The sequence below is a fragment of the Urocampus carinirostris genome, chromosome 5 (genome assembly GCF_059441175.1).
Source record: "Urocampus carinirostris isolate Australia breed hairy pipefish chromosome 5, RoL_Ucar_1.0, whole genome shotgun sequence".
Classification (NCBI taxonomy): Eukaryota; Metazoa; Chordata; class Actinopteri; order Syngnathiformes; family Syngnathidae; genus Urocampus; species Urocampus carinirostris.
This window is the reverse complement of record NC_142353.1, coordinates 30419250-30445028: the sequence shown is the minus strand read 5'-3', so window position 1 is coordinate 30445028 and position 25779 is coordinate 30419250. Positions and strand designations below refer to the sequence as shown.

Below are 25779 nucleotides of genomic sequence, written 5' to 3'. Positions count from 1 at the left end.
AATCGCAGGTGTATATTTGTGGCTCTGCAAATAACATGATTAACACCTGATTTCTTCTTTTAGTGGTACTAGAGAAATTGGAAGGTTAGCCATGAAATTCCATAAAAATTCCATGATTTTGGCTATGACAAAGGTCTACAAACACTGCGTCCAAGTATAGCTTCATGTAAGACATGCTCGACTGGCCAAATGCGACACAGTGTGGAAGAAACGTGGACAAGGGGATTCGAGACCTTTTGCGGAAAAAGGGGGAAAGGTCTAAAATGTCCTTCATCTCTGCACATCTTACAAGTATTACAAACCTTTTAGGACAAATTCCATTGAATAAAATGAAGAGAGAGGGAGAAAAAAACGGATATATTATCCCACCCTAAATACAAGCTGCAACCCAAATCAATAACCAAATCCCACATCTCGAATTAATTTGATAAAAGGCTGTTTAAACCAGAAAATGTAGAATATCCATAAATAAAAACATGCACTGAGAAAAGTATGAAATTAAAAATGGCAAAAATTGTTTTTGGGCTCGGCGGCTCTTCTGCTGTTCTGTCTCAAACGTGAAAGGGTGATGCGAGAGCATATTTGTATCATGTGTGGCAACTCTTTTTTCCGTTATTTCCATTAAAAATGAACTGCACCTGTGCAGCTGCAATTTATTATCTCCAGTGTACTATTGCTGCAAGCAGGCCAGCAGTGCGTATGTTCAAATATGGGGGTATTTGTGAAGTTTGTTAGATATTGTGGGGGTTTTGGGCCCTATTTACCGCGATAGACAGATTACAGTATCGGAATTGTGCCATGCTTAACTGTCACTGGCGTCCAATTGGCCTCGCCTGTGTGGCACCAGCTGTGGCTCATTGACAGATTGGCTTTTTGTCTATTTAAGCTCACTGCTCTCACTTTTTCCTTTGTCAGTCCGTCAACGAACTTCTGCCCCGCAAGTCGTGGGTTTCGACTCGGTCCTGTTCCTGTATGTATTTTCTGTCTTGTATTGTTCCCGTTTATTTTGTCCTGTTTAATTTCAGTTTCCAGTTTTGTTTCCGTCTATTTCCGTCCTGTTTATTATTTTCTCCAGTTTTCGTTCCCGTCTAGTTTGTCCTGTTTAATTTCGATATCCTGTTCATTATCTATCCTGTCTGTCCCGTCCTGTCCGTTATCGACCCCATGTGTCCGATATCAACTCGGCCAATTGGTATCCATCTCGTCGGCCTCTGGCTTCCTATCATTTCATGCCAGACGGCTGCCTAACGTGCATCATTCCCCATTTCCCGTAAAATAGAAGGCTTGTGTGAGTAACGTCACGCGTTTAGGTCCTCATCCAGTTTTTGTTCATGACATTAACACATGTAAACAAACGTTACTTTGTCTGTGGTATGAAATAGCAAGTGGCAACTGGCATTTGCAGGGCATTATCACAATCTATTAATAATGAATTAGTTATTTTTGTTTTCTTTATAATTTGTTTGCCTCAGCAACCCAACAGTTGAGTGAGAAACACTGACTTAGAGCAAAATGAGGAAATTTTCGAGTCGCGGACTGTTTTGAAAAGCCAGTATCTGATCAACCTCAAAAAACAAAAAAAACAGAGTAGAAATCTGATAAGAAAGGCCAGCAGCAAATGCTAAACAAACTTGTGTGCGCGGTTACAACAAATAAAGCTATAAACAAATACATGATGGATGTTAGGCGAGCAGCAAGTACATATGTATGAGCCCAGCACAATGAATAAATCATTTTTCTTCTGGTAGGTCAGATCGATTGTTTTAACTTAAAATCCACTTTGTTTTGCTTAGTATGTAAGGTCTATGCAATTTGTACTTGTGTGTGTCTTGCTACGTTCTTCTACCGTGCAAAAGAAGAAAATGATGAACGTTTGTAAAATAATGTATTCATTCCCTTTTGGCATTTCTTATTAAAACACCTGAAATCAATGTTTTAATCAGAAAGACGGTTTTGAGTTAAACAATGCAATTACATGAACATTAATTGTTCATTTTTAAAATTATCTGATGTTCATTATATGGTATTTATTGAAGTGACGCACACAGCATGATTTTAATAAATATTTTTGTTTAGTTTAAGCAAAAATGGTTGTTTGTCAATCCAAATATGTTTGTGGTGACCAGTCAAGAATGTACAATGCTTTTTGCTTAAACCTATCTTTGAAATTTTTTGTTGATTATGTAAATCAATGCTCAATGGTTTAGTTTGGGGGAGGTGGATTCAAATGCAGTGAAGCTAGAACGGAGGTAGGTGTGCTCAACAAAGGAGGGTATTAACTTAAACAGGAACAACAAATTAGGTCTTAGAAGACAGGATGAAAGTGGCATGGAACTGGCAACCAAGATGACAGTGGCACTGACCTGACCACCAAAAGACCCAGCAAGAGCATCTATCTCCTCTGTCCCTTTTTGGCTTCTAAGGACTGTCTGCCGCACCTGTTCTTTGTCCCGGCAACTAGAAGAATGCCCCTCTGCCTTTCTGTTTCCTGTCCCAGAGGCAAAGAGAAGGCCTCTCGCTTACTTCTGGTCTTTACTTTGGCGGCAAGAAGTTTCCTTTCGTGCTGACATGAAGGTCATTTGGCCTCTTCTGGTCACTGTTCCAGTGGGAAAGGGCAAGTACAGTTGACCATCCTTTCCCCTGTGGCGAGAGGATCACTGTCCTGGTGGCTAGAAAATAAGTCCTCGAACACTTCTTGCGCCCTGTTTTGGCAGGGACAGACATTCCCTGTTCCAGGGAGAAGGTCAGCTTGCATCAGCCTCCATGATCTTTATTTTTAATTTTTTTTCTGCTTTGGCATCCAGGTCTTGAGGGAGGGGTCATTATCCATTCCACTTGCATCCGGTATTCTGTTATGTCCAGGTTGCTTTTTTATTACGATGTAGGCACCATGTTAGTTGTTTGAAGACCTGATTTGTCTTTGTTTCTTTTTTTTTCGTTAATAAATCTGATTCTTTGTTGAGCACAGCTGCTTCCATTCCGGCTTCCCTACACTTGGGTCCACCTCTGCAAATTTGACAGGTTTTTTTAAAGATCTACTTTATGAGTAACTGTTTTCTAGATCTGGCAGTATCAAATATATCATTGATTTAATGTAAAAAAAAATCGTAAATTATGTTTGGGAAGCAGTCAATGCATTTTATGGCAATTTGTATGTAATTATGTTAGGATTACTGTATGGCTGTGGCAAAGTCAGGCTTCACCTAACCTGTGTTAAAATGGTTTGCTTTCAACGTTGAAATTGATAATAACATTATGATCAATTTTTTTTAAATGATTTGTGGAGCATCGCAAAAACAGTTTGCGGGTAGTCACACTCAGGACTATTTCCTGACGTTGTCGTTTGTTTTTGCATGTGCAAAACAACTTTTTCACGCTATTAAACCTGCCGCAGCTGTTCTTCCCCAAACTCATTTGCCCCGTGGCGGCTTTTACTTTAACGACAATTCGCTTTTGCTGGCCTCCGCGAGCATCAAGACGACTCAAAACACCCGAGAGATCACCCTGATGCTTCTCTATCTCTTCTCCTGTTTGTACCAGCGGTTTATAATTTGTTGATGTGTCACGGCTCTGTGACGTCAAAACTCTCAAACATATTCCACTTATGTAACCGCCTGCGTGATGAAACGTCACGGTATCTGCCTTGCCTCTGAAAGCCCAAGTCTTTTTTTACGCCAGAGAGTTCGCTTGAATTATGCAGGTCTGGAATGGAAGCGCTGGGCAAAGATGATCCATACACAGCTTTGAATTAGAAGTGCTGTGCGGGGCCAAGCTCCGCCCCTTTTAAAGGGGCACGCGTCACATGGATGTGGCTATAACTGGGAAGTATACGATTGGCCTTGGGGGAGAAAAAGATAACTGCACAGAAATCAAACTTGAACGGTATTAATTTTATTTTAATTACTTAACCCATTTGAAAGGCTCTTGATTTATTTTTTTGCGTTTCATGTAGTATCATGTTTTCAGTGTTGTTACAAGATTCAAGATTCAAAATGTTTATTGTCATATACACAGTAAAGAACCACGATTCGCTGCAGAAAAGAAATTCTTACTTTGCTGTCCACACAGTTGCCAGCATAATGCAACTAAGAAACTATGTACATGTATACATAAAAGCATATTACTAATATTAAAAAGATAAAAAGACAAGATTAACTCAAAGGTGCAGGGCCTACACCCTAAATGTAATCCCTAACCCTAATCCTAAACCCCTAATTCCCTAAACCCTGATTTGGGGACTCCTTCCAGTCTTACATGTCTGGAACACTTTCCAATAGAATTGTCCAGGAAGCATCCTTACTAGATGCCAGAGCCACCTCAACTTCCAACACGACAAAACATACAGCCAGGAAAACCATGGAGTGGCTCCGTAAGAAGCATATGAAGGTTCTAGCATGGCCCAGCCAGTCTACAGACCTGAACCCAATCAAAAATCTTTGTTCCTCAGCAACAGCCCAGAAACCTGACTGATCTAGAGAAGATCTGTTCGGAGAAGTGGGCCACGATCCTTCCTGCAGTGTGTGCAAACCTGGTGAAAGACTACAGGAAATGTTTGACCTCTATAATAGCAAACAAAGGCTAGTGTGCCAAATATTAACATTCATTTTCTCAGGTGTTCAAATACTTATTTGCAGCTATATCAAACAAATAAATTGTTAACAAATTATTCATTGTGGTTTCTGGATTTTTCTTTTTAGTTTATCTCTCTCACAATGGACATGAACCTACGATGAAAATTTAGGACCCCTCCATGATTTCTAAGAGGGAGAAATAGCAAAATAGCTGGGTGTTAAAATACTTGTTTTCTTCACTGTACAAGGAAATCCAATACATCGTACAAAATGATGCGTGGATAATATAGACGGTTCAGATGTATGAAAAACATTATTTCATACAATATTATTGTCGATTAATTGTATTTTTCCTTTACTACTCTGAAGTTTGCTTATTGAATAAGTCATATGATTATCTGTGACAGTGTGCCCCAGCTCCGAGCTTTTTAAGCTGTAACAAAACATCTGACATTATTTTCTGCCATCAGTGTCTCTTAATCGTTTATTCCAAAATTAGGTGAAACCAAATTTTTTCTTTAAAATATGATGGAATACTACAAACGAAGTAAATACAACTGTTACGTTTAGCTCTTAGAGGCTGTTGTGTTGTTCTAACCTTGAGAAAGTATTCGTCCTCCAGTTGTCGAATGCCTACTTCTTCATTGTCTAAAATGTTGACAATAAAAACAATAATCACTGTTTTAACCCTATAAAACAACACAGGGGCTTTCTTGTTTTATTTTTTTTTCTTATCTCGCGTGAATCTCTCTCAAAAAGAACCCACAAAAAAATGGAGGAAATTTGAAAATTAAAAAATTTAATTCTGATGTATATAATTGTCAAAAAAAATAATGGAAAATGTCTGTAGAAACACAAAAACCACCTCAATATTTAAAAGTGGATTAACTTAACTTAGAATGTGTCTTAATCTATGTTTTTGTCTTTCTTATGGTTTGTGTACAGGTATTGGACAGGGCGTACCAGTGGTGGCTCTCATTGTGGAAGGAGGCCCTAATGTGATCTCCATCGTGTTGGAGTACCTCAGGGACACTCCTCCAGTCCCTGTAGTGGTTTGTGATGGCAGCGGCAGAGCTTCCGACATCTTGGCATTCGGTCACAAATACTCTGAGGAAGGAGGGTACGTGCTCGGTATATATTATTGTTCGGATCAATAAACCTGCCTTATGGACTTTCTGTTTTATGACCTTTGACAGTGCTATATGGCGCTACATCAAAATGTACATTTTAAAGTAATTCTAGGCAACTACCGTTTTAGTTATTTTTTTACACAAAACATCAAGTTCAACAAAAATGTATCTTGAATAAAAATTACATTTAAAACAGTCATACAACAAAAAATAGATTTTAATCAGTTTCAACTTAGATGTGAAATTCGGCCCCTTCTCAAGTAATCTACTAGTCCGGCCTTCGAGAGAATGTTTGTTCTATCGTGTGGCCCCTGAGTTAAAATGGGTTTGACACCCTGCTTTAAAGGAAATTGTGTGACTGGAATAACAACAATTTAGCAAATGAAACTTTTAGTATGCAGATGCCTTACTTTGATAATGCAAACGTTTCTTATGAAACACAGTTCACCTAATTGTTTTTTACAGTTACTCCTTGCTTGTCCGATTAAATCTCCAAAGACTCTTTGGCAAAGCTGTCCTGAGAGTCCCACTGAACCTTGGTTTCACTTACAGACAACAAATCGAATTTAACATGCTTTTTCCGTCCCTTCTGTCTTCCCTCTCCTTTTTTGTTGTTCCCTTTTTATTAAATTTGACCTTCTGTTATGGTTTTGAAGGTAATGGAACCATGTGAGGAAAGCAAGAACTGGAGGGAGGGGCACTGAAACAGACACATGGTATCTATCAACAAAATGAGGTCCAAACTAAGAAACAAACAAAGGTTCACGAAATATCAAAACCAAACCTTCACAAAGTCCAAACCAGAAACGAAGACCAACAGCGGAAATTGAAAATTTGAGGAATAAAGTAACAAACAAACAATTGGGTACTAAACCACGAACAAAATGTCCAAAGCAGACATAAAAAAAACAAAAGAAAACATACTTGGCATGGCAGGGCAATGATAATGACCAGATTTTGTGTGCTGTTCAAGATATCCTCATAAAGGGCAAGGATAATGAATGACAGGCATGTGGATATTGGACACACATATGCCCAGCTCCAAACCTGCTTGGTGCCCCCTGTTGGAAGGAGGCGCACGAGACCCTAACACCTTCCCCTTTCTCCTTTCTCCAGTATAATTAACGAGTCTCTGCGAGACCAGTTGCTGGTGACCATCCAGAAAACCTTCACCTACAGCCGCACTCAGGCCCAACATCTGTTCATCATTCTCATGGAGTGTATGAAAAAAAAGGAGTTGGTGAGTTATCCCTCCAGACATTTTGAAAATGTGTTTGGCATCGACATGCAGTAAAGTTTTATTTTCCCTTACTAAAATGGAAAAGATGGGGTCAATTTTTATGTAATCATTCCATCATATTTCGGACTTTTCACATTCACTGGCCAAATGTGGTTACGATGCTAATACAGCATTGGTTTATGCACAACATGATGCTTAGATAGAGTTTTTTGGGTAATATTCCAGTTACCTTAGCTTACCTCCAAGTACTGAGCCACTTTTTAAAACCTGGTATGTGAAACTGCGATAATGCTTTTCATACAAGTTTACACAGCTACTGCGCCGTACAAAAGTTTTGACCCCCTCAAGAACTGTTTGACATATTTTAGGCTATAATCGTATAGAGAAAAAACAACTTGTGAGACACAATCGTACACAATTATTCAACATTTTTATATTGTTTTAAGAAATACAAATTGAAAAGTGGGCCCTGCAAAAATATTGGCTGTTTTGGTTGCTACTTTATACAACCTCATTCTGCTGCTACTAAAACCGGAAGGCAGAAATGTTTGCCCCCTTCTTCTTTACAGAACATCTCGGGTTTTTCAAGGTTTGATGATGATCATCTGTGCACAGCACTTTTCAGATCTTTCCACAAATGGTCTATAGAGTTGAGATTTAAACCATTCCATTGAAGATTTTGCTTTCTGTTTATGGTCTTGCTCTGTTGAAATGTGAACCTGCGCCCCATTATCATGTCTCTTGCAGACTCCAACAGATTTTCTTCCAGAATCGCCCTGTATACAGCTCCATCCATCTTCCCATTAACTTTAAAACTGCTGCCAAAACCATGTTTGACAGTAGGAATGGTGTTTTTAGGTTGAAGTGCAGTGTTACTCTTACGCCAATTCGAACACTTTGCATTCAGCCCATAGAGTTCCATTTTTATATCATCTGACCAGAGCACTTTGTTCCACATGTTATTTGTGTCTCCCATGTGGCTTCTTACAAACACCAAACGGGCATTTTTATGGTATTCTTCCAAAAAGGGCAGTTTTAAGCCGAGTGTGATTAATGGTTGTTTAAAAAACAGATTGTCCCACCTCAACTGTGTATGCCTCCAGGTCATACAATGCAATTATGGGTCTCCCGGTTGCTTCTCTGATAAGTTGTCTCCTTGTTTGGGCTGAAAGTCTAGAGGGTTAGCCAGGTCTTAGTAAGTTTGGAGCGGTTTTCTGCTCTCTCTATTTTAGTATTATTGCTTGCATAGTGCTCCTGGAGATGTATCAATGTTGAAAATATTTTTTTTATCCCGTTCCTGCTTTGAAATTTTCCACAACTTTATCCTGGACCTGCCTGGTGTCTACTTTGGTCTACATAATGTTTTCCAATGTCTCCTTTCACAGACTTCTGAGCTCATCACAGGTTGCAGGAGTATTTTATCCAGGGATCAGAATTTTCCGCGGATCCGCGGATTTCCGCTGTTTTTGAACCCCAAAGGTCATTCCCGTAAATCGTCTAAATTCGATGAGAAAATATTTTGGGGGGGTGAGGTATGATACGTGACTGTTTCATCACCCCAAGTTAGCAGTTAGAGATCGCGAGAAAAATCGGCAAAAAGAAGCGCAGCGCATTAGATCTATAACACACAACAAATAGATCGACTCCTACCATTGGTCGATAGGTTCGCTGATAACCAATCAGCGGAGCTTTTGTTCAGAGCATTGGCTTTCTCAAACATGGCGCTCCTTCCGGTCTATTCAAACGGTGAAATGAGTGTTTAAAAAAGTAAATATGAAAATACTAAGAAAAGAAGACGAGGCTTTTGTCTCCGAGATTGATAAAGGAATCAAGAATAAATTTAAGTGGTCATGGCTGGAGAAGACTGTCACAGACTGACATGTATTTTCTTTAAGCATGTTCAGTTTGTGCATTCTATTTTCAAATTAATGATGAATGGTTATTAATGTATATATTTTCATATATATTGTTGATTAGTAGCTAAATACAAGGTCCATCTTCATCATCAAAACACAACAACAATGGTGATGGTTGTAACATTGTAATCCCCCAATTGTTTTAAACATCTTAAAACTGAAAAAAATACATGGTTTCTGTTTTGTTGGATTTAATTCATTCTAGTGCAATTTTCACATAGCAAATAAGATAAATGCTGTTGGCTTCAGGGGGGCTTCGCCCAACTGAGCCCCCCACCGGGCTCCGCCCTGGACCTGGCCGGGGCCTGCGGCCCCTGGACCCTGGCTATTTCAGCTGAAAATGAAAATCTCCATTCTGATCCCTGTTTATCTGAGACTGTATAACACACAGGTTCACTCTGTCATTGTTAGTGATTTAGGTTGACATTGGATCATTCAGAAGTCATATGGGAACTTCTGGAGTCAGTTTACTGTGCTGACCGAAAAGGGGGGCAATATTTTTGCAACTTTTTTTTTGTTTTGTTAAATAATTTTGTTTCACTCCACAAATGTGTCTTAATTGCTGTTGATTCTCATAAGTTCCGTTTTTTAAAGTTTTTAATTTTGAAGTCGGAAATGTCATAGTATGACAAAAGGTTATTTTTGGGGGCAATACTTTCGCTAGTTTCTGTACATAGTCAGCTTCTAAAGGTATATTTTGGTAGGTAACGGCCTTAATATTATCACGGATTGTTTCAGTGACAAGTAAGTGGACCTTTCCTCCACCAAAAGTCCACTTTTAAATGAGATCTCAGAAATTCTGTTATGCGGAGTTTTTTTCTGACTTTAGGCTGAACAGTAATACATCTGGATCACAAAATAGAATGGTACCTCTAAACCCTGGAACCAATATCCTGCTTTGCTTTAAGGTACGGCCCAAACAAGTGGCCGGCTGACCACACTCTACTTTTTTGTGAGGCGATCGTCTGTTGGCATAGTTTTGACTAGAACTCCTAAAGCCCACTTGATCTGAGTCAATGAACTCTTCTTTCATCTCCATCCAGCCTGTCTGAGGTTCTTTAGAAGGGCATCTGAAATCCTTTTGCCATCAGTCACATAACACCACACTTACCTTTGTTACTCATGCATTAATAGATTAAGGTAACATAATTGCCAAGTTTTGCATTCAATTCTTTACTATTTTTTTTATATTTCAATTTCATTCAGTTTCTGTAGTTTTATAGGTATATTATAATGCCCATTTTTAAGGAGTGATCCGGAAGGCTTTTTTTTATTTTGCTATCAATTACCCCAACTGTATTTATAAAGAACTTTAAAGATGTTATTTTTGCAAAAAAATAATACAACTCTGGACAATATTGCTTTGGGGTATAATAATAACTGTTTTTGGAATACTTTAAAAGCAGTCCTAGTAGACCTGTCCATCGACCCTTTTTAAATCATATATAATGTTGATTTATGACGTAGAAATGCAATATAAAATACCAAAATATAATTTCTTACAATAATGAGATTGTCAATACGATAAACATAATAAACATCTAAAACAAACAAAGAAAACATTACAAAAATAGACTTGCATTTGAGGGGGAGCACGGCAGCGTAAGCGGCACAGTTCTGAGGTCATTAAACCTTTCTGTGTAGAGTTTGCATGTTCTCCCCGTGCTTGCATGGGTTTACTACTTGCATTCCGGTTTCCTCCCACATTCCAAAAACATGCTTGTGAGGTGAATTGGCTGGTCCAATTTGTTCCTAGGTGTGAGTGAGTTGTCTGTCCCTGTGTGCCCTGCGACTGGCTGGCAACCAGTTCAGGAGTCCCCTGCCCACTGCCCGAAGATAGCTGGGATGGGCTCCAGCACCCCCGCGACCCTACTGAGGATAAGCGGTGCAGATCATGGATAGATGGATGGACTTGCATTCTGTTTGGTCAAAAATTAAATTAAAATAATAATACTTATATAACAAAGACAAACAAAAACATTTTGTCTGAGGATAATTAATTTATTTTTCAGTAGGAGAACGACAAAATGCAGGCTAGACATAGGCCATATAAAAATTGTGCTAAGCAACTAATTAACTTATGAAATATTTTGATGGAGTTAAGGATCATGAGATATGTTTGACTTTCTCCTGTTCGTTGACTCAGTGTTGATCCTTCTATGAGACCTTCTGCTATTTCGTTCAGCTCGTTCATCCCTTTTTCTCAAAGTTCCATTAACATAGAGCTTCTTCTAAATACAACCAACGCATTTTCCTATGTATGCTTTCTCCCTAGTAATTCATATTTAGGATCTGAAGGATGACACATTAACTCATTCAAAGTGAGGCGTTTTTTTCTCAATTTGGGAGAGCTGGTGCCATCTAGTTTTTGCCATTTTGACTCATTTTTGAAGGACTACAGAAGTTTTTTTTTGTTTTGTAGCCCTGTAGAGGACCTTTAACATTCATCTTTCATTAAATAGTATGTTCTTAGCTTTTACCATTGTGTAGTAAACAACAGCTGATTAGTAATTGTTTCCAAGAAAACCTCCAAAACTGTGTTTTTGGTGCTTATTTGCTATTTGTAATACAGTGGAACCTCGGTTCTCGACTATAATCCGTTCCAGAACCCTGTTCGAAAACCGATTTAGTCGATCACGGAAAATCGTTTTTCCCATTAAAAGTAATGTAAATCATTTTTAATCCGTTCCAACACCCTGAATGATTAGCAAGAACGTAAACATGAAGCTAACCCAGGCTAATCGTACGTTCGCGTTACCGTAATCTTCTCTACGAAAGATTCCGCTAACATGAACGTGTGAAAATAAAAAAATCAGGTCGTTTACTCGTCATTTAGCACCCGGGTCTCCACAACAAGTGGTGAGCGGTTAAAGGATAAAGAAAATAATTATGAATAGGATTTCTTACCTTTGTGGTGCTCAGCAGAAGCCATGCTGTATGTATAGCAAGATCGGAAACTCGCACACCTTCTTCATATTTTGCTATTATTTCTTTCTTAAATGCAATAGTTGCACGCACTACTCTTCTTTTTTCACCTGTAGCAACTTTGCTGCTTGCACCGACCTTCTTCCGAGGCATAATTAGGGGTTAAAACACACCGTTCACCGATTTTAAAAACGAAAGCAAAAAGAAGTGCGTGCTCACGTGACAACAGTTCTTTGCGAGGGGTGGGGGCAATCTACACCCGTACACCGCTCAGCATCGCCCCTAGCGTACCGGCGTTCGAACTCCGATTTTTTGAACGAAAAGCGAAGCAAGAATTTCTCGAAATGTTTGGTCGAGAACCGATTTGTTCGAACTGAGAGGCGTTCGAAAACCGAGGTTCCACTGTACCTCCAATATCTAAACAATACTTTTCATAAAGACAAAGGTACTTTGCTTTCAAAATGTCAATTTATTCTTCAATGCACTATTTGCAGTATGTGTCACAGTTAAATTAAAAGTGATTAGACGTGTTGGATTTGCATAGCAGCAGGTTGCAAACCCAGCATCGCACCGACTCGAACACCATGTAAGCGGATTGACTGCAGCCTCAGCGGGTTTCCAGCAGCCGACTGACGGAGATTCTCAGTACAATACAGCAAAGCAGGACAATGGAGCGTGACAAATTCAACAGGAGCAGCTGTAGAGTTCCGATAATTTGATGATGCCGCTATGAACTTACACAACAATGACCTCAGTCGTAATGACATGGCCACATAAAGGCGTCGGTGTTGTTCCGATGGAAAGAGTTTAACTGCTTTCAACTTCCTAGGAAATCTTCTCTCCCACAACTGCATAAAAATTGGCGTTTTCTTTGCGAAATACAGCGGTACTTCTCCATACTGGCCCCTTTAAACACGTTTTTTGGGAAGAAAAATATTTTCACTGCATAGGACCACTAGAGAGCGCTCACGGCTCAGAACCGCTCACATCAGCCATCATCCAGCATTCCAGTTTGGACATGCAAACTACAGCAGTCGGAAATAATAATATAAAAATTCCTACAGATCTAAAAAGCGCATTTTGGTATAAATGCATACTCAAGATTAAAAATTGAGCGTGAAAATCACAGATATATTTGTGGCTCCGCGAAATACATGATTCACACAGAATTTCCTCCTTAAATGGTACCGGTGAAATTGGAAGGTATTTGGATGTCCTTAAAAAGTGCTTGAATTTGGACATGAAAAAGGTGTAAAAACCCTGGTTAACTGTACAGGCGCTACCCTACTTACGAACAAGATTGTAAGTTGAATTTGTTTGTAAGTCGTTCAGTGCTATATTTTGTATGTTTAAGATTTATATAAGTATGTTTAAGGCTTCTATAAGTAACTTGTATTGTTTTGTACAAGAAAATAAACATTCAATAAAATAAAATGCTCTATAAAAGTGAATAAAGTTAAGTTTAACTTACTTTTGGAAGTTGAGCTTCAAGAGATAGGCAACTTCCCCCTCCGTGGTAGACAGTGGCCCAAAAAAGTGATCTAGGCTTTTTATCAACCGCATCAAGCTTTCTCATTCCACATTCATTTCAAGAGAAACGGCTCACCTCTTCTTTACACTTTACATCAACCATATTAAATGGACGGACGAGAGATTAAACAATACAAATGTCAAAGTTCTTAGCCCGCTGGAGATACAGTATAGTATGTTTACACTCGAACTAGGAAGAGGAAGTAGATTTCCTCTTCGGGGCGGATGCTGGGTGAGCTTTCACAGCCCCACACGCCAGTAGCGGCGGAAAGAAGCAGTACAGTTCTGTCCTGTACTCAGAAAAAGGTGCACAATACAAAATCTACTAATAGCAAGGTCCGGATATTTTTCAACATCCCGAATTTCTTTTTCGTATGTTGTTCGTAACTCAAATGGTTATAAGTAAGGAAGCGTCTGTAACTGCCCTTTTAAAGGATTTATAAATTTAACAAACGCAACGTGGCACCTTTTTACGCACAACAATACAGACTATGTAGAACACTGCAACAATATTAGCAATCTACAATGACGTTGTTACCTGCTACCCGTGACCAAGGCAATTCAGATTGAAGCCGAAATGGGCAAGACTTTTACATTCTTGTTTTCCCGTATAAAAAAATGGTTTTAAGGCATACACAATGGCAAATGATCAAAAAACGTATATAAAATATAAGTAAAATGTACATGTTGACAGGTATGTGATCTCCGTTAATCCTCCTTGCAATACCCCCACTCACCTATACCTTTATCATGCTCACCTTTGTTGCAAAACTCAAAAGGAAAGTGCTCATAATAAACTATTTTTCGTTAAAATTATCTAATTTATCTTATGACTGCAGTTTTCCATATATTATTGTTTGTGTTTTATTGCTTTTTATGGTTCACTTGGACTCTTTCGGGAGGACAGGTATGGAACTTTTGTTTTAGATTATTTAATATTGGGAAAATTCACTCAACACACAAGCACAATCATGGATTGAAATAAGCTTATATGAAGAGGTACCACTAAACTGTTTAAAACGTTGAAGTTATGTTTTCCAAATAATGTATTCTACCACACAACCGTCTTTGTTTGGCTCGTTTCAAAAGTCAAACCCGTCTCACAGGACGTATGCCGCAATCATTATTGCTCATGTACCTCGCCGAGTGTCAAATAGCTTAAATGGATTACGGTTGTCTCAGAGCCAGAAGGCTCTTGGCACTTTGCTGCCTGTTACTTCTCCACCCCTACTTTTTTTTGACTCTATGCAAAAGTAGACGTAACTAATATTATAAGACATACGTAGAAATAAATTTTTTTTTTAGATATCTGTCAGTTTGTCAACTCTGATTAACTCATTTAATGCCAGACGATTCTTTCTAATGGGATGAGCCGGTCCCAGCCAATTTTTACCATCTTGACTTATTTTTGAAGGCCTACAAAAAAAATAATTCTGTAGCTGTATAGGCATAGGATATATCGAAAGAAAGCATCTACCTTCAGAAAAAAGTATGTTTCTAGCCTTTACCATTCTTTAGTAAATAACAGTTCAACATTGCTAAGTTTCGTAAAAATAAAAATTTCCATGAAAACTGAAGAAAAATGGATGTATGTGAAATGCATTTCAAGCAGAGCTTTCACTTCAGTGCTTTTTTTTTGCATTTGTGATACCTCCAATATCTAAACAATGTTTTTCATAAGCACAAGGACACTTTGCTTGCAACATAACATTTTATTGCAATAACACTGAAGTTATGCATGAACTTCGAAGGATCATATGATTTTGGTTACCATGGCGATAGCAGATGCGAATGATACGTCATCTCTCTCTGCCTTGACGTTGACAAAGAGACTGCATCTTCCTTTTTTTTAAAAAAAGAATAAAGCTTTAAAGCATTAACTGTATGTACTACTATCTTCCCTTTTCTCACCACACTACTTATCTGTGCCTACCCGCCATATTGGCCACCTACACACTCTCATTTGCTGGATACAGGAAGCAACACAAGGAAGTTGATGTGTGGACAAAAATCTGATCAAAGCCACTCTTGCAGGTTGATTTTTTATATTGAAATCATTCCCAGAGGCTTGATACTTACTGATGACCTATGCCAAAGCTGTTATAAGTTGTTGTTTTTTTTTAAAATAAAACAAAAAATATATATATTTTTTACATTTTGGCATTTAGGTACAATGTTTCTGAAAATGTTAACCCAGGGCTCAGGAACCTTTGGCTCGCGAGCCATATATGGCTCTTTTCATGAGTAGATATGGTAAAATGCTACAATAATACATTTTCTCTGTAACAGTCACAGTAAGTTAATGGTCATGTTGAGTTTGGCACGCATGTAGCTGAAATATCACTGATAAAATATGATGTGGAGTCCTCTATATAAAGGACACAGTCTTAACTATAGTTTACAGTCGCGGTTTGCACCAACATACCCTGTTCTGCTGTACGTTGCTAAGAAATAATTTATATGAAAGCTCATTTCAAAAATGTATGATCATTGTTGAGATAAAAACCCAAAGGATAATAGTAAACACGCAAAAAATGTCAGACAAACACACAGAGCGATTTGATGAGTTGAGTGGTAAGAGTGTGACGATTTTATACGGTGAGCAGTAGGGGTTGCCGTATCTATGCACACATAGCTCAGTTCCACTCTCTCTCACATGAGCTGAAGGGAAATACATTCATTAACGTTTGGTTTGCAGTTTTTGGGGACATTCTTTTAAAGAAATCTGTCTGCACCTTGTATTTAAACCATTATTTACAAACAAATGAAAGTCAAAATGAGCCTCGACGATTGTAAGTCATTATGGGACGGAGACAAGTGATATATTTGTTGACAGGGGACAAAGGCTCTTGCAATATTGGTATTATTTTATACATTTATTCAAAACATCTAACGTCACACAGGGAAATAGAATGCTCTGAAAAATTAGCTTTTGTCAGGAGAGCAAGTTTGGCGGTTTTGCTGAAAATGTTTCTTAAAGTAAGTGCTACGGCTGTCTAAAATAAATAAATAAATATTTTTCATTAGTGCTCTTAAGGTCAAAAAGTTCCCAACCCCTGAGTTAATACAAAGAGAACAAGTGATTTCAGGTGGATTTTGAGAAAAAAAAAATGTTGGTCTGGTACAGTATGCTCATAATAAATTAGAATAGAAATGAATAAATGAATAAAGTTAGCTGCAGGTTAGGTATGCAGATTCAATACATTAATAAAGTTGTTTTCAGGATGGATCTGCTTGGACTAATATTATAAAATATTTATAAACCAAAGAAAGCGAGTGATGTCACGTAGATTTTGATAAAAAATGTTTGTCGCTGTATAATAAATAAAAACAGAACGGAATGGATACATTAATAAAGGGAGCTGCATGTTCGGTATGCACATTAAATAAATATATATTATAGAGTATAAATCCCTCCAGATTGTAAATTGCACCGGCTAAAAAAAATCCATTACAGACGCTCCCCTACTTACAAACGATTGTTTGTAAGTTGAATTTGTTCGTAGGTCGCTTCAGTGTTATACTTTGTATGTTTAAGGTTTGTATAAGTATGTTTAACGCTTGTATAAGTAACCTGTATTGTTTTGTACAAACAAAATAAACATCAATAAAATAATATGCTTTATAAAGATAAATAAAGTTATGTTTGACTTACTTTTAGAAGATGGGCTTCAAGAGGTTCTTCTCGTGTCACTTGTCATCACCCAAAACGTGTCTCCTGTTTTATGTGTTGATAATTTGATAATTCATTTCAGTGTAATAACGTTTATGGTAGAGCACATAACAGTTTTCAATGCATGCGATATTCGGAAGATTACTGATTTAAATCGTTGGCTAATCACAATAAAAGCAGCTTGTTTACGTGTACATCAATTGAGTGTCACATCAAAATGTGTTGCATACAATGTTTCACTTTAGGGATATCAATGACAGCAAGGACAATTCCATTCAATTAAACTAAATGATTAGAGAAAATACATCCATACTCATATAAACGTGTCTTTTTTTAAATGTTCTTAGGTCATGAAATGCAGCAAATTCTCAGGGTCAAATAATGTACACTGTACCTTTAAGCACATTGCTAAGCAAAGTAAACATGTCTTAAAACTGATTTTTTAACATATAGACTGGCCAATCTAAAGCCTAATTGCTTAGTCGCTAACTTACTGTAATTCACAATTAACAGGCTAGGCAGAATCATCGAAAGCCACTAACACTTAAAATCACAGGCAAAGATAATCGAGCATATTACCTGTCACAAGTGGGCAAAAAACAAAAAAACAAATCCACCTTAACGTCAATTTCTTAAAGGTATGGTAAGCCGATATTTTAAAAAAAGAAACAACAAAATTGAGATCTGGTACATAACAATAATTCCAGCCATATTGTCTTAACACATCATATTTATAGACTAATCTCTTATAATTAAATACATCTCAAAAAAGAGCAAGAATGAGAAAGAGAAATGAAAAAGGGAAAAAAGACAAAGGGAAAAGAAAAAAAGACTTGAAAGAGCTAGAGAAAAAATATAGTTATGGAAAGAAAGTGAGATAGAGAGAAAGAAAGATAGAAACAGAGAAAGAAAAAAAGAGAACGAGAGAAACAGAGAGAATGAGAGAGAACAACAGAGAGAAAGAAACAGAGAAAGAGATCAAGAAAGAGACTATGAAAGAGATCAAAAGAGTAAGAGAGGGAAAAAAAATCATGTTTCTTCGTGTAGGAGAAAGAGACAAAGACGGAGAAATGAGAGCGAGAGATGGAGAAACAAGGACATGGAGGAAGAGATAAATTAATAAAAAGAGCAAGACAGAGAAAAAGAGATAGAGAATGAGAGAACAAGGGAGGAAGATAGAGCAAGAGAGAGAGAAAGAGAGAGAGAGGGAGAGAAAGAGCGAGAATGAAGAAGAGAAATGGAAAAAGGGGAAAAAGAGACAAACACAATAAGAGCGAGATAGAAAAGATGGAGATAGAAAGAAAGTGAAAGAAAGAGAACTTACAACCAAATTTCTTGTTCATTATGCATAAACCTCCCCAGCCTCACCTCCCACCCATCGAATGTAATTCTTAGCCAGTAGGGATGCTCAGTGATTGCCCAGATATTTCTCCACCCCGCATGAATTATTGAGTGTGAAATAGTCCTTTGTGTGTTCAATTCAAACGAACTATTCACAAAGAACAACTGTGTTTCATTCGAGTGTTTAAAAGTTAGTACGAGAGCAAAATGCTCACTGAGAACCTGAAAGAAATTTGTGCCACTTTAAAAAAGAATAACAGCGAGAAGAATTAGCTTTAAGGGCAAAACAAGAGTTGCACTAATTTGGAAGTTTATCTATATAAAATCTACAGTATGAGGAGTCAAGGCTTATTCTCTGTATGAATTCTAAATTATTTTCCTCATATAAAACATGTAGAGTAAACCCCTGAGATACGGCATTTATTTCTCTGAGGTGGGGTTGGCAAAGTGAAATCGCCATATAGCTGAGGAAAGAAAACACGGTCATTCATAGCCAATGCCTTCCGAGCCCTGATACTGTCACGTACCAGAATAGGAAACAGGAAGCAGAACCCAATCGCGTAACGTTACTCACAGTTTATTAGGGATTAGAGAAATGAGCGCACACTCGATCCGGGGATCGTTGGTCGCGGAAGTAGATGTATAAGAAAGTACCGTATTTTCCACACTAGCGATCTATACAATTCACATAGGTCACCGTGTTTGACATCGCACTTAAAAGCCTTTGTTTTTGTTTCAAAAGCTGACCATGCGCCTTATAATACAGTGCGCCTTATATATGGATCAATATTAAGTCACAAAGTCTTGCAACTAAAGCAAGCAGCCGCCAACTAGATTTCCCCCCGTCCGCGGTGTATGCTGAGATTTATATACCGGCGTTTCATTTCCTAACCAATTTGTCAATCATCATTTGAATCAGTCACTATTGGCTATAGTTATTCGGAGGTAAAGAGGGCGGATCCTTTTTATCATTTACAGCCTCGCATAGGCTAAAGGGGCAAAACAAAGCCTGCAATTGGCCGAAAAAGATGAATGCGAATCACAAGTTGGGTTGCGCTACGGCATAGAGAAAACATGTTTTACTATTCTGTATTTGTAAATATTTTACTCTCCTGGATTTACTACACTCACGGTATTAAGAAGACCATGGTTATGTATCATTAATGAACGTGAAGGCTACAAGAGAACTTAGGTGAGCTATGCGGATTTATATTTTCCCGGTATCTTGTTTTAGAACGATCTTGATGTTTCTGTGATGAGTCTATTTTTAAACTCAATTCAATTCAAAGTGTTTATTGTCATATGCACTGTAAAGAACCCCGTTTCCCTGCACAATAAAATTCTTACTTTGCTGTCCACACAGTTGCCAGCAAAAAATAAAATGGAAACTAAGAAATATTTGTTTGGTGACATCGTACGGACACCGCATCCGCACGTGTCTACGGAACGTATTTGCTTCTTTGCAAGCTTTCGGAATGTTAAAGGGGTAATCAGTTTAACAGAACTATCTGACTGTTTTGTCGACGTTCCTATTGTAGCACCTTATAATCAAGTGCGCCTTATGTATGGAAAATATAGGACCCAAAACTTTTTTTTGGGGGTGCGCCCTATAACCCGGTGCGCCTTATAGTGCGGAAAATACGGTAGTCAAAATCAAACAGATCGGAGCGAGAACAAAACAGGAGCAAAAAAAAACAAAAACAAAAAACAAAGATTCACCAGGCTTGGCAAAACAAGAGCGAAAAACACAGGAAAAAACGGAGATTCTCAGGGCTTGACGTATCACAACAGAGTTTAGCAGGAGTTTTGCAAACGCTCCGACACCAGGCGACTCACAAGACAGCGTTTAAGTAGTCAACCAGTTCCAGCTGGTGTCCGTGGGCGGGGCCAATTGGGCGCAATGGCAACTGTGACAGAACCTGGCGCTTACACGGCAGGGACCAATCTGGGCACCATGGCAACCGTGACATATACACCAGATACAAAAATTAAAAAACAAACTACGGTAGTGTATAGCAAGTATTACTTGCGAGTAATAGAAGTATATAAGATTCAATAAGATTATAATTCAATATACATGGAAAGGAAAATGTTTTTACCTTTGGTGATATACTCGAGTAAGCGTGGTGGTAGAAGGTAGTATACTCAAGTAAGCGGGTGGATGCAAAGGGGGGAGAGGATAAGAAGTCGTTGATTGGGAAGGCAATGAAACTTAGCGAGTTGTATGCCTCATTTTTATTTCTTGATAATTGTTTCAAGTTTCAAACAGGAACAAAGGGAAATCAAAGAAAAACATGATACAACATTAATCCGTTCTTAGGTGGGGATTGCTGAATAGCTTGGGGAAAATAATTAGAATAACCAGCTAGTATATCGTGAGTCTTACTCTTGAATGTATAAAGTTAAATACCATTATAAATAAATGTAGATGGAAAGGAAGATTCCATTTGCTACTTAGCTAGAAAAGTATTACATGTGCCTCTTTGTATTTCTTGATAACCACAAGCTCTGTTTCCCAGGTTAGCACATATTTGCTTCCCTCTTTAACATCACTAAAAACATTGAGACCCGTATTGCATCCATACAGTAAAAGCGCGTTGAGACGTGAAACTGGCCTGAGAGAGTTGAATGTCCATCATGGAAAGCTGCTGAGTCAGCTAAACCAAAACCAGTCAGCTTATTTGGGCAGTTCTCACATCTGGGCTAACCTACCTGACTGAGTGTAAAATATGGTGTTGATTTTCAATGTATTTCTGGCCTGGAAGAGTGGAATGTCTTTCTGGGAAAGAAAATGCTGAGTTTATTTTTTGGGGGCATTTTTATTTATTTATAATTCAACCCTTCTAACTCTCTGAAAGAAGTTTTGCAAAATTGGTCTAGAAGAGGGTAACTACTGAGTCAGCAAAGCCAAAAGTGCTAAATCAGTTTTTGGGCACTTCTGGAGTGACCTACCTTCAATGTCGCTCTGGCCGGGGAGAGCTGAATGATTTTCTGGGGGAAAAATGCTTAAGTCAACAAAACTTAAAGTGGTGAGTCGTCTTTTTGGGGGGTTATTTTTCACATCTATGGTAATCTACCTGACTGCCTGTGAAAAATGGTGGTCCTATCTAACCTTTTACTTTTTCTTGGATGAACAGACACATAAACATACGTGTCTCTGGTGCATTGCTCAATCAGCAGCCGTTTGAGGGTCTGATAGCAGAGGGGTAAAAGAGGGGTAAAAGGGCTTATTGTCCTGCATTTCACACTCCTGTATCTCCGTCCTGAGGGTAGGAGTGTAAACAGTCCGTGTTGTGGGTGGGTGGGGTCCTCAATGATGTAGCCAGCCCTCTTGTGGACTCTGTGGTGGTATATGTTCTGCGGAGTGGATAGTAGAGTCGTGGTGATCCTCTGAGGGTTCTTAACCGCTCTCTGCAGGCGTTTGCGGTCCATGGCTATGATCTCCACAATGCAGCTTCAGAAGTTGCTGAGGATCTTGCTTGACATTCCAAACTTCCTCAGCCTCCTCACGAAGTACAGTCGCTGTTGAGCTTTCCTGACCAGCTGTATGGTGTTGAGGGCCCATGTGAGGTCCTCAGTGATGTGCACGCCCAGGTACTTAAAGCTGGTCACCCGCTCTATTTCAAGCTCCTGGAAAAATAGTGGCTGATGAGGTCTCCCCCTCTTCCTCATGTCCACTATCATCTCCTTTGTCTTGTCTCTATTGAGGGTGAGGTTGTTGTCCTCACATCATGTCACCAGACTCGCCACTTCCCTCCTGTAGGCTGCTTCGTCCCCCGCAATGATGCGACCTATCACTGCAGTGTCGTCGGCAAACTTCAGGATAATGTTGTCCTTGTCGGAGGCGACGCAGTTGTACTTGGAGAGGGTGTAGAGGGTTGCGCTTAGGACACATTCTTGTGGGGTTCCTATGTTGGTGGTGATGCTGGCTGATGTCCCATTTCCAATTCTGACAGACTGGGGTCTGCCAGTTACAAAGTCCAGGAGCCAGTCGCAGAGGGTGGGGTGCAAACCGATTGTGGATAGTTTGTGGGTGGGTTTATGGGGGATGACCGTGTTGAAGGCGGGTGCTGTAATCTACAAAAAGCATCCTGGTGTAGGAGTCTTTGTTTTCCAGGTGGAACAGGGAATTATGAAGAACAGCTGTGATGGCATCTGAGGTGGATCTGTTCAATGTAAATCAATGAAGACCTCCCAAAGCGCTTCACGCTATTCCCTTTTACACACTAACTAACCAAGGACACTTCGACATATAACATGGAGGAGCCGGGAATCGAACCTACGCCAATTGGTCCTATAGGCATGCTGCTCTGGATGTGGGGTAGAACTACTTTCTCAAAGCAATTTATAATTATTGCTAACAGTCTGTAGTCCTTCAGGCAGGTAAGTACACCAGCATTTTACAATAGTAAAAAGGCATTTTAGGGACTTACATGCACACAACCACTTCCAAGTTTGATTTTTTTTTACGTTTTTGTGTGAGTGAGAACATACTTTTATGTCCTAGTGGGAAAAATACAATAAAAAGGGGCCGAAAAAACTTTAGATTCCACACCGTGAAGTGATAACGTCATAAGGCAGGGTCTACTGTATAGTAAAAGTCTCTTATTTCCAATTCCCACCCAGCATGGTTTTAGCGACTTCCTATAAAAGTATGCTTTAAGCATAAGGGACATCTAGGATTTGAAATGTATATTTGAACAAATCACATCTAGCACGGCACAGCCTTTATTGTGAAATGATGCATATTATTTTCTAATCGACTTGACTCGCTGCAGGATGACACTTTTTTTTTTTCTTCCTGATCCCGAAGCATGCGGCAAGTATGCAAATCAGGGAATTCTCCACTCGGAGAACAATTGCACTGCCGCACTCCCTTCGCATCCGCCTCTCCTTCCTTTTGCTTCCTTTCCCTTATGCAGACTTTTTTTCTTCCTATTTACTCTCATCTCTGTTTCTGTACCCTTTGCTGCATGTCAACTTTATTACTAATGGTCTACTCAAAGCAAGTAGAGCGAAAACAAGGTTTTGTTGTCATTGTTAAGCACATTTCCATTACCTTCAGTGTTTCGTACAGGTGTTTGAAGTCATTGAAAATACTTTAATGTTGTATTTTCAAGGATTGAAAAGTACTTGAGTTTTGGGTGGAGTGCTTGTAAATGCTGCCATGTTTCTCAACAAGTCTGTTTAGAAATGACGCAGACATTGTTCTCTGGTGGCTTGAGTTTGCCATTGCATTCTTTCTTTTAGTATGATTAACGGCATCTAGCATTAGTATGTACGGCGTTGTCCTATGAAGCGCCCAACAGGTCACGTGCATGCTACACCTAAACAGGGAACTATGAAATGTGTGGTCGTGTAAGGGATTATTATCATTGGATTTATAATGGGTCATAAAAAAACGATGGCAGTGTTTCCCAGTGGAAAGTTGTAATAGGAAGAACTTACTGCAACTGAAAATGTCAGCTACATACTAAAGTAATTTTACCAAAAACCTATATGGGGGGAGATTTGTCTCAAAAACAAATATATTCGTGATTTACTACAAATGTATTCGTAAATAGCAAATGTAGTTGTGGCTCTGCAAACAGCAAGATTCACACTGGATTTATTTTATTTTATATTAATGCTAATGGGTAAATTGGAAAGTCAGCTTTGAAAGTCCCTAATAAATGCTTCAATTTGGCCATGAAAAAGGTGTATGAAAGTCTCCTAACCCTGCTCAAAACGATACTTCTTAAAAACTAAAAATCCCAATATGTTTTTAACTGTTATGTTTTAGTGAGGCAGACTTCTGACTTGTCCAAGAAGTGTGCTTTGATCATGTCATGCTGCGTGCGCTAAGTTAAGCTGCTGTCTTGTATAGTGTGGCTTCCTTTTTGCCTTTGCTTCCTTTTAGGTATGTGATTGTGACTTTTCCTTTTGTGATTTTCTCCACATGTCTAGCAATCAATATAATATTATCCAGATAGCTCTCCATTACCATCCAGGCTCCCAAAGGATTCCATTTTGTTGGGTCTAGTTTAGCCCCATTAGCAGTCCACTCGCTGGTTTGCCTGCTCTGATCATATTTTTTTCTCCCAGCTGGTTTCGTGTTTGTTGCCGTAATCGTTTTCTGTTGTTGGCTCCTTGTTATCCTGGCTGCCTACTTCATACTCTCGGTCGGCCAAACTGTGCCAGTTAGCTATTTTTAGCAGCTGGCAAGTCTGCCGTCTCCTGGCTGGTTTAGCCCCTGTTAACTTTCATGTTTGCCAGTTCACCCCATTTTGGCTGCTCGCCATTTAATGTACCATCGCTGCACCCACCTGCAAGAAAACGCCCAGTCATCCTCCACAAAAACTACCAAAACTTGACTTAAAACACTGAAAACCTTTTCGACTAGTTTACATGTTAATCAATATGGTGACTGGCTTCGCCAAATTTTCAGGCATAAAAATGGGTCAGGGCTTAAAAATATCAGCAGGGTGTGGACGAAATACCTTATTTATATGTGTAAAATGCTTATCCCCAATTTTTGTATTAAAAATTATTATACATTTTTTTTTACATTTTTGTCAGCTTAACTAAGCATTAAAAGTGACAAACATTGTTGACTACATTATGGCCTTGAGTCAAATCACTTTTCAACAATTATGAACACAATAACAACAAAACATTTATAATAATTTGATGTCATGTTCTTCATGGTATGATCCATCTTCAGATACAACAAAGAGTTGTTCACCCTCTTTGTGCTTTTTGCATTTATTTTGACTCTTCCAGGATGACTTTCTGTTTTTTCCGTTGTTTAACATTCGTCTCTGGTACCTTGAATAGAATAAGTGTGGTAACGAGATCAAATCTAATGCGCGCTAATAAATACGGTATTCCAGCCAAAGCGAACTACTATGATTTGAATGCAAACACCCGTTTCACTCTGGGAAATATCACAATACCCCCCTGCCCGCCTCAAAAAAATTCTCCTCAGATCTATACAATTCACATAGGTCACCGTTTTTGACATCGAAACGTTGAATTTCTCCTAAAAGTGAGAGATTCTGCGATTGGCTGGCAACCAGTTCAGGGTGTCCCCTGCCCACTGCCCGGAGATGGCTGGGATGGGCTCCAGCCCCCCCGCGACCCTAATAAGGATAAGCGGTACAACTAATGAGATGAGAGATGAGAGTGAGAGATTTTCATGCTGATTATTTACGTCGTTTCTCAACTTTAGAGTAGTCGTTTTCTCTTTCTGTAAATATCAAATTGGGTCGTTTCTGTCAGGACCAGAAATGGAAACAGGACCCAATTGCGTAGCGTTTGCCACAAGTTTTGTTGAAGGAAAGAGGAACGGGTTGCGCCCACGATCCAGTGTTCGCTGGACGCGGGAAGCAAGGCGCTCTCGTACTCGGATTGTGATCCGACCACGGAAGTGGATCTTACGTAGCGAGCGATGGCCGTGTCAGGGACGGAAAAA

At 38.9% G+C, this 25779-nt stretch overlaps 1 protein-coding gene across 3 annotated transcripts in view; it reads left to right on the top strand.

The window, feature by feature from the left end:
* The window catches only part of trpm3 (transient receptor potential cation channel, subfamily M, member 3), a 231293-nt gene that overhangs the window by 116933 nt on the left and 88581 nt on the right, over window positions 1-25779 (top strand). For all 3 annotated transcript variants that reach the window (XM_088336427.1, XM_088336426.1, XM_088336428.1), the window contains exons 7-8: window positions 5517-5691; window positions 6818-6941. In XM_088336427.1, the coding sequence (XP_088192553.1) occupies window positions 5517-5691; window positions 6818-6941 (299 nt within the window). The remainder of the gene's footprint in view (window positions 1-5516; window positions 5692-6817; window positions 6942-25779) is intronic.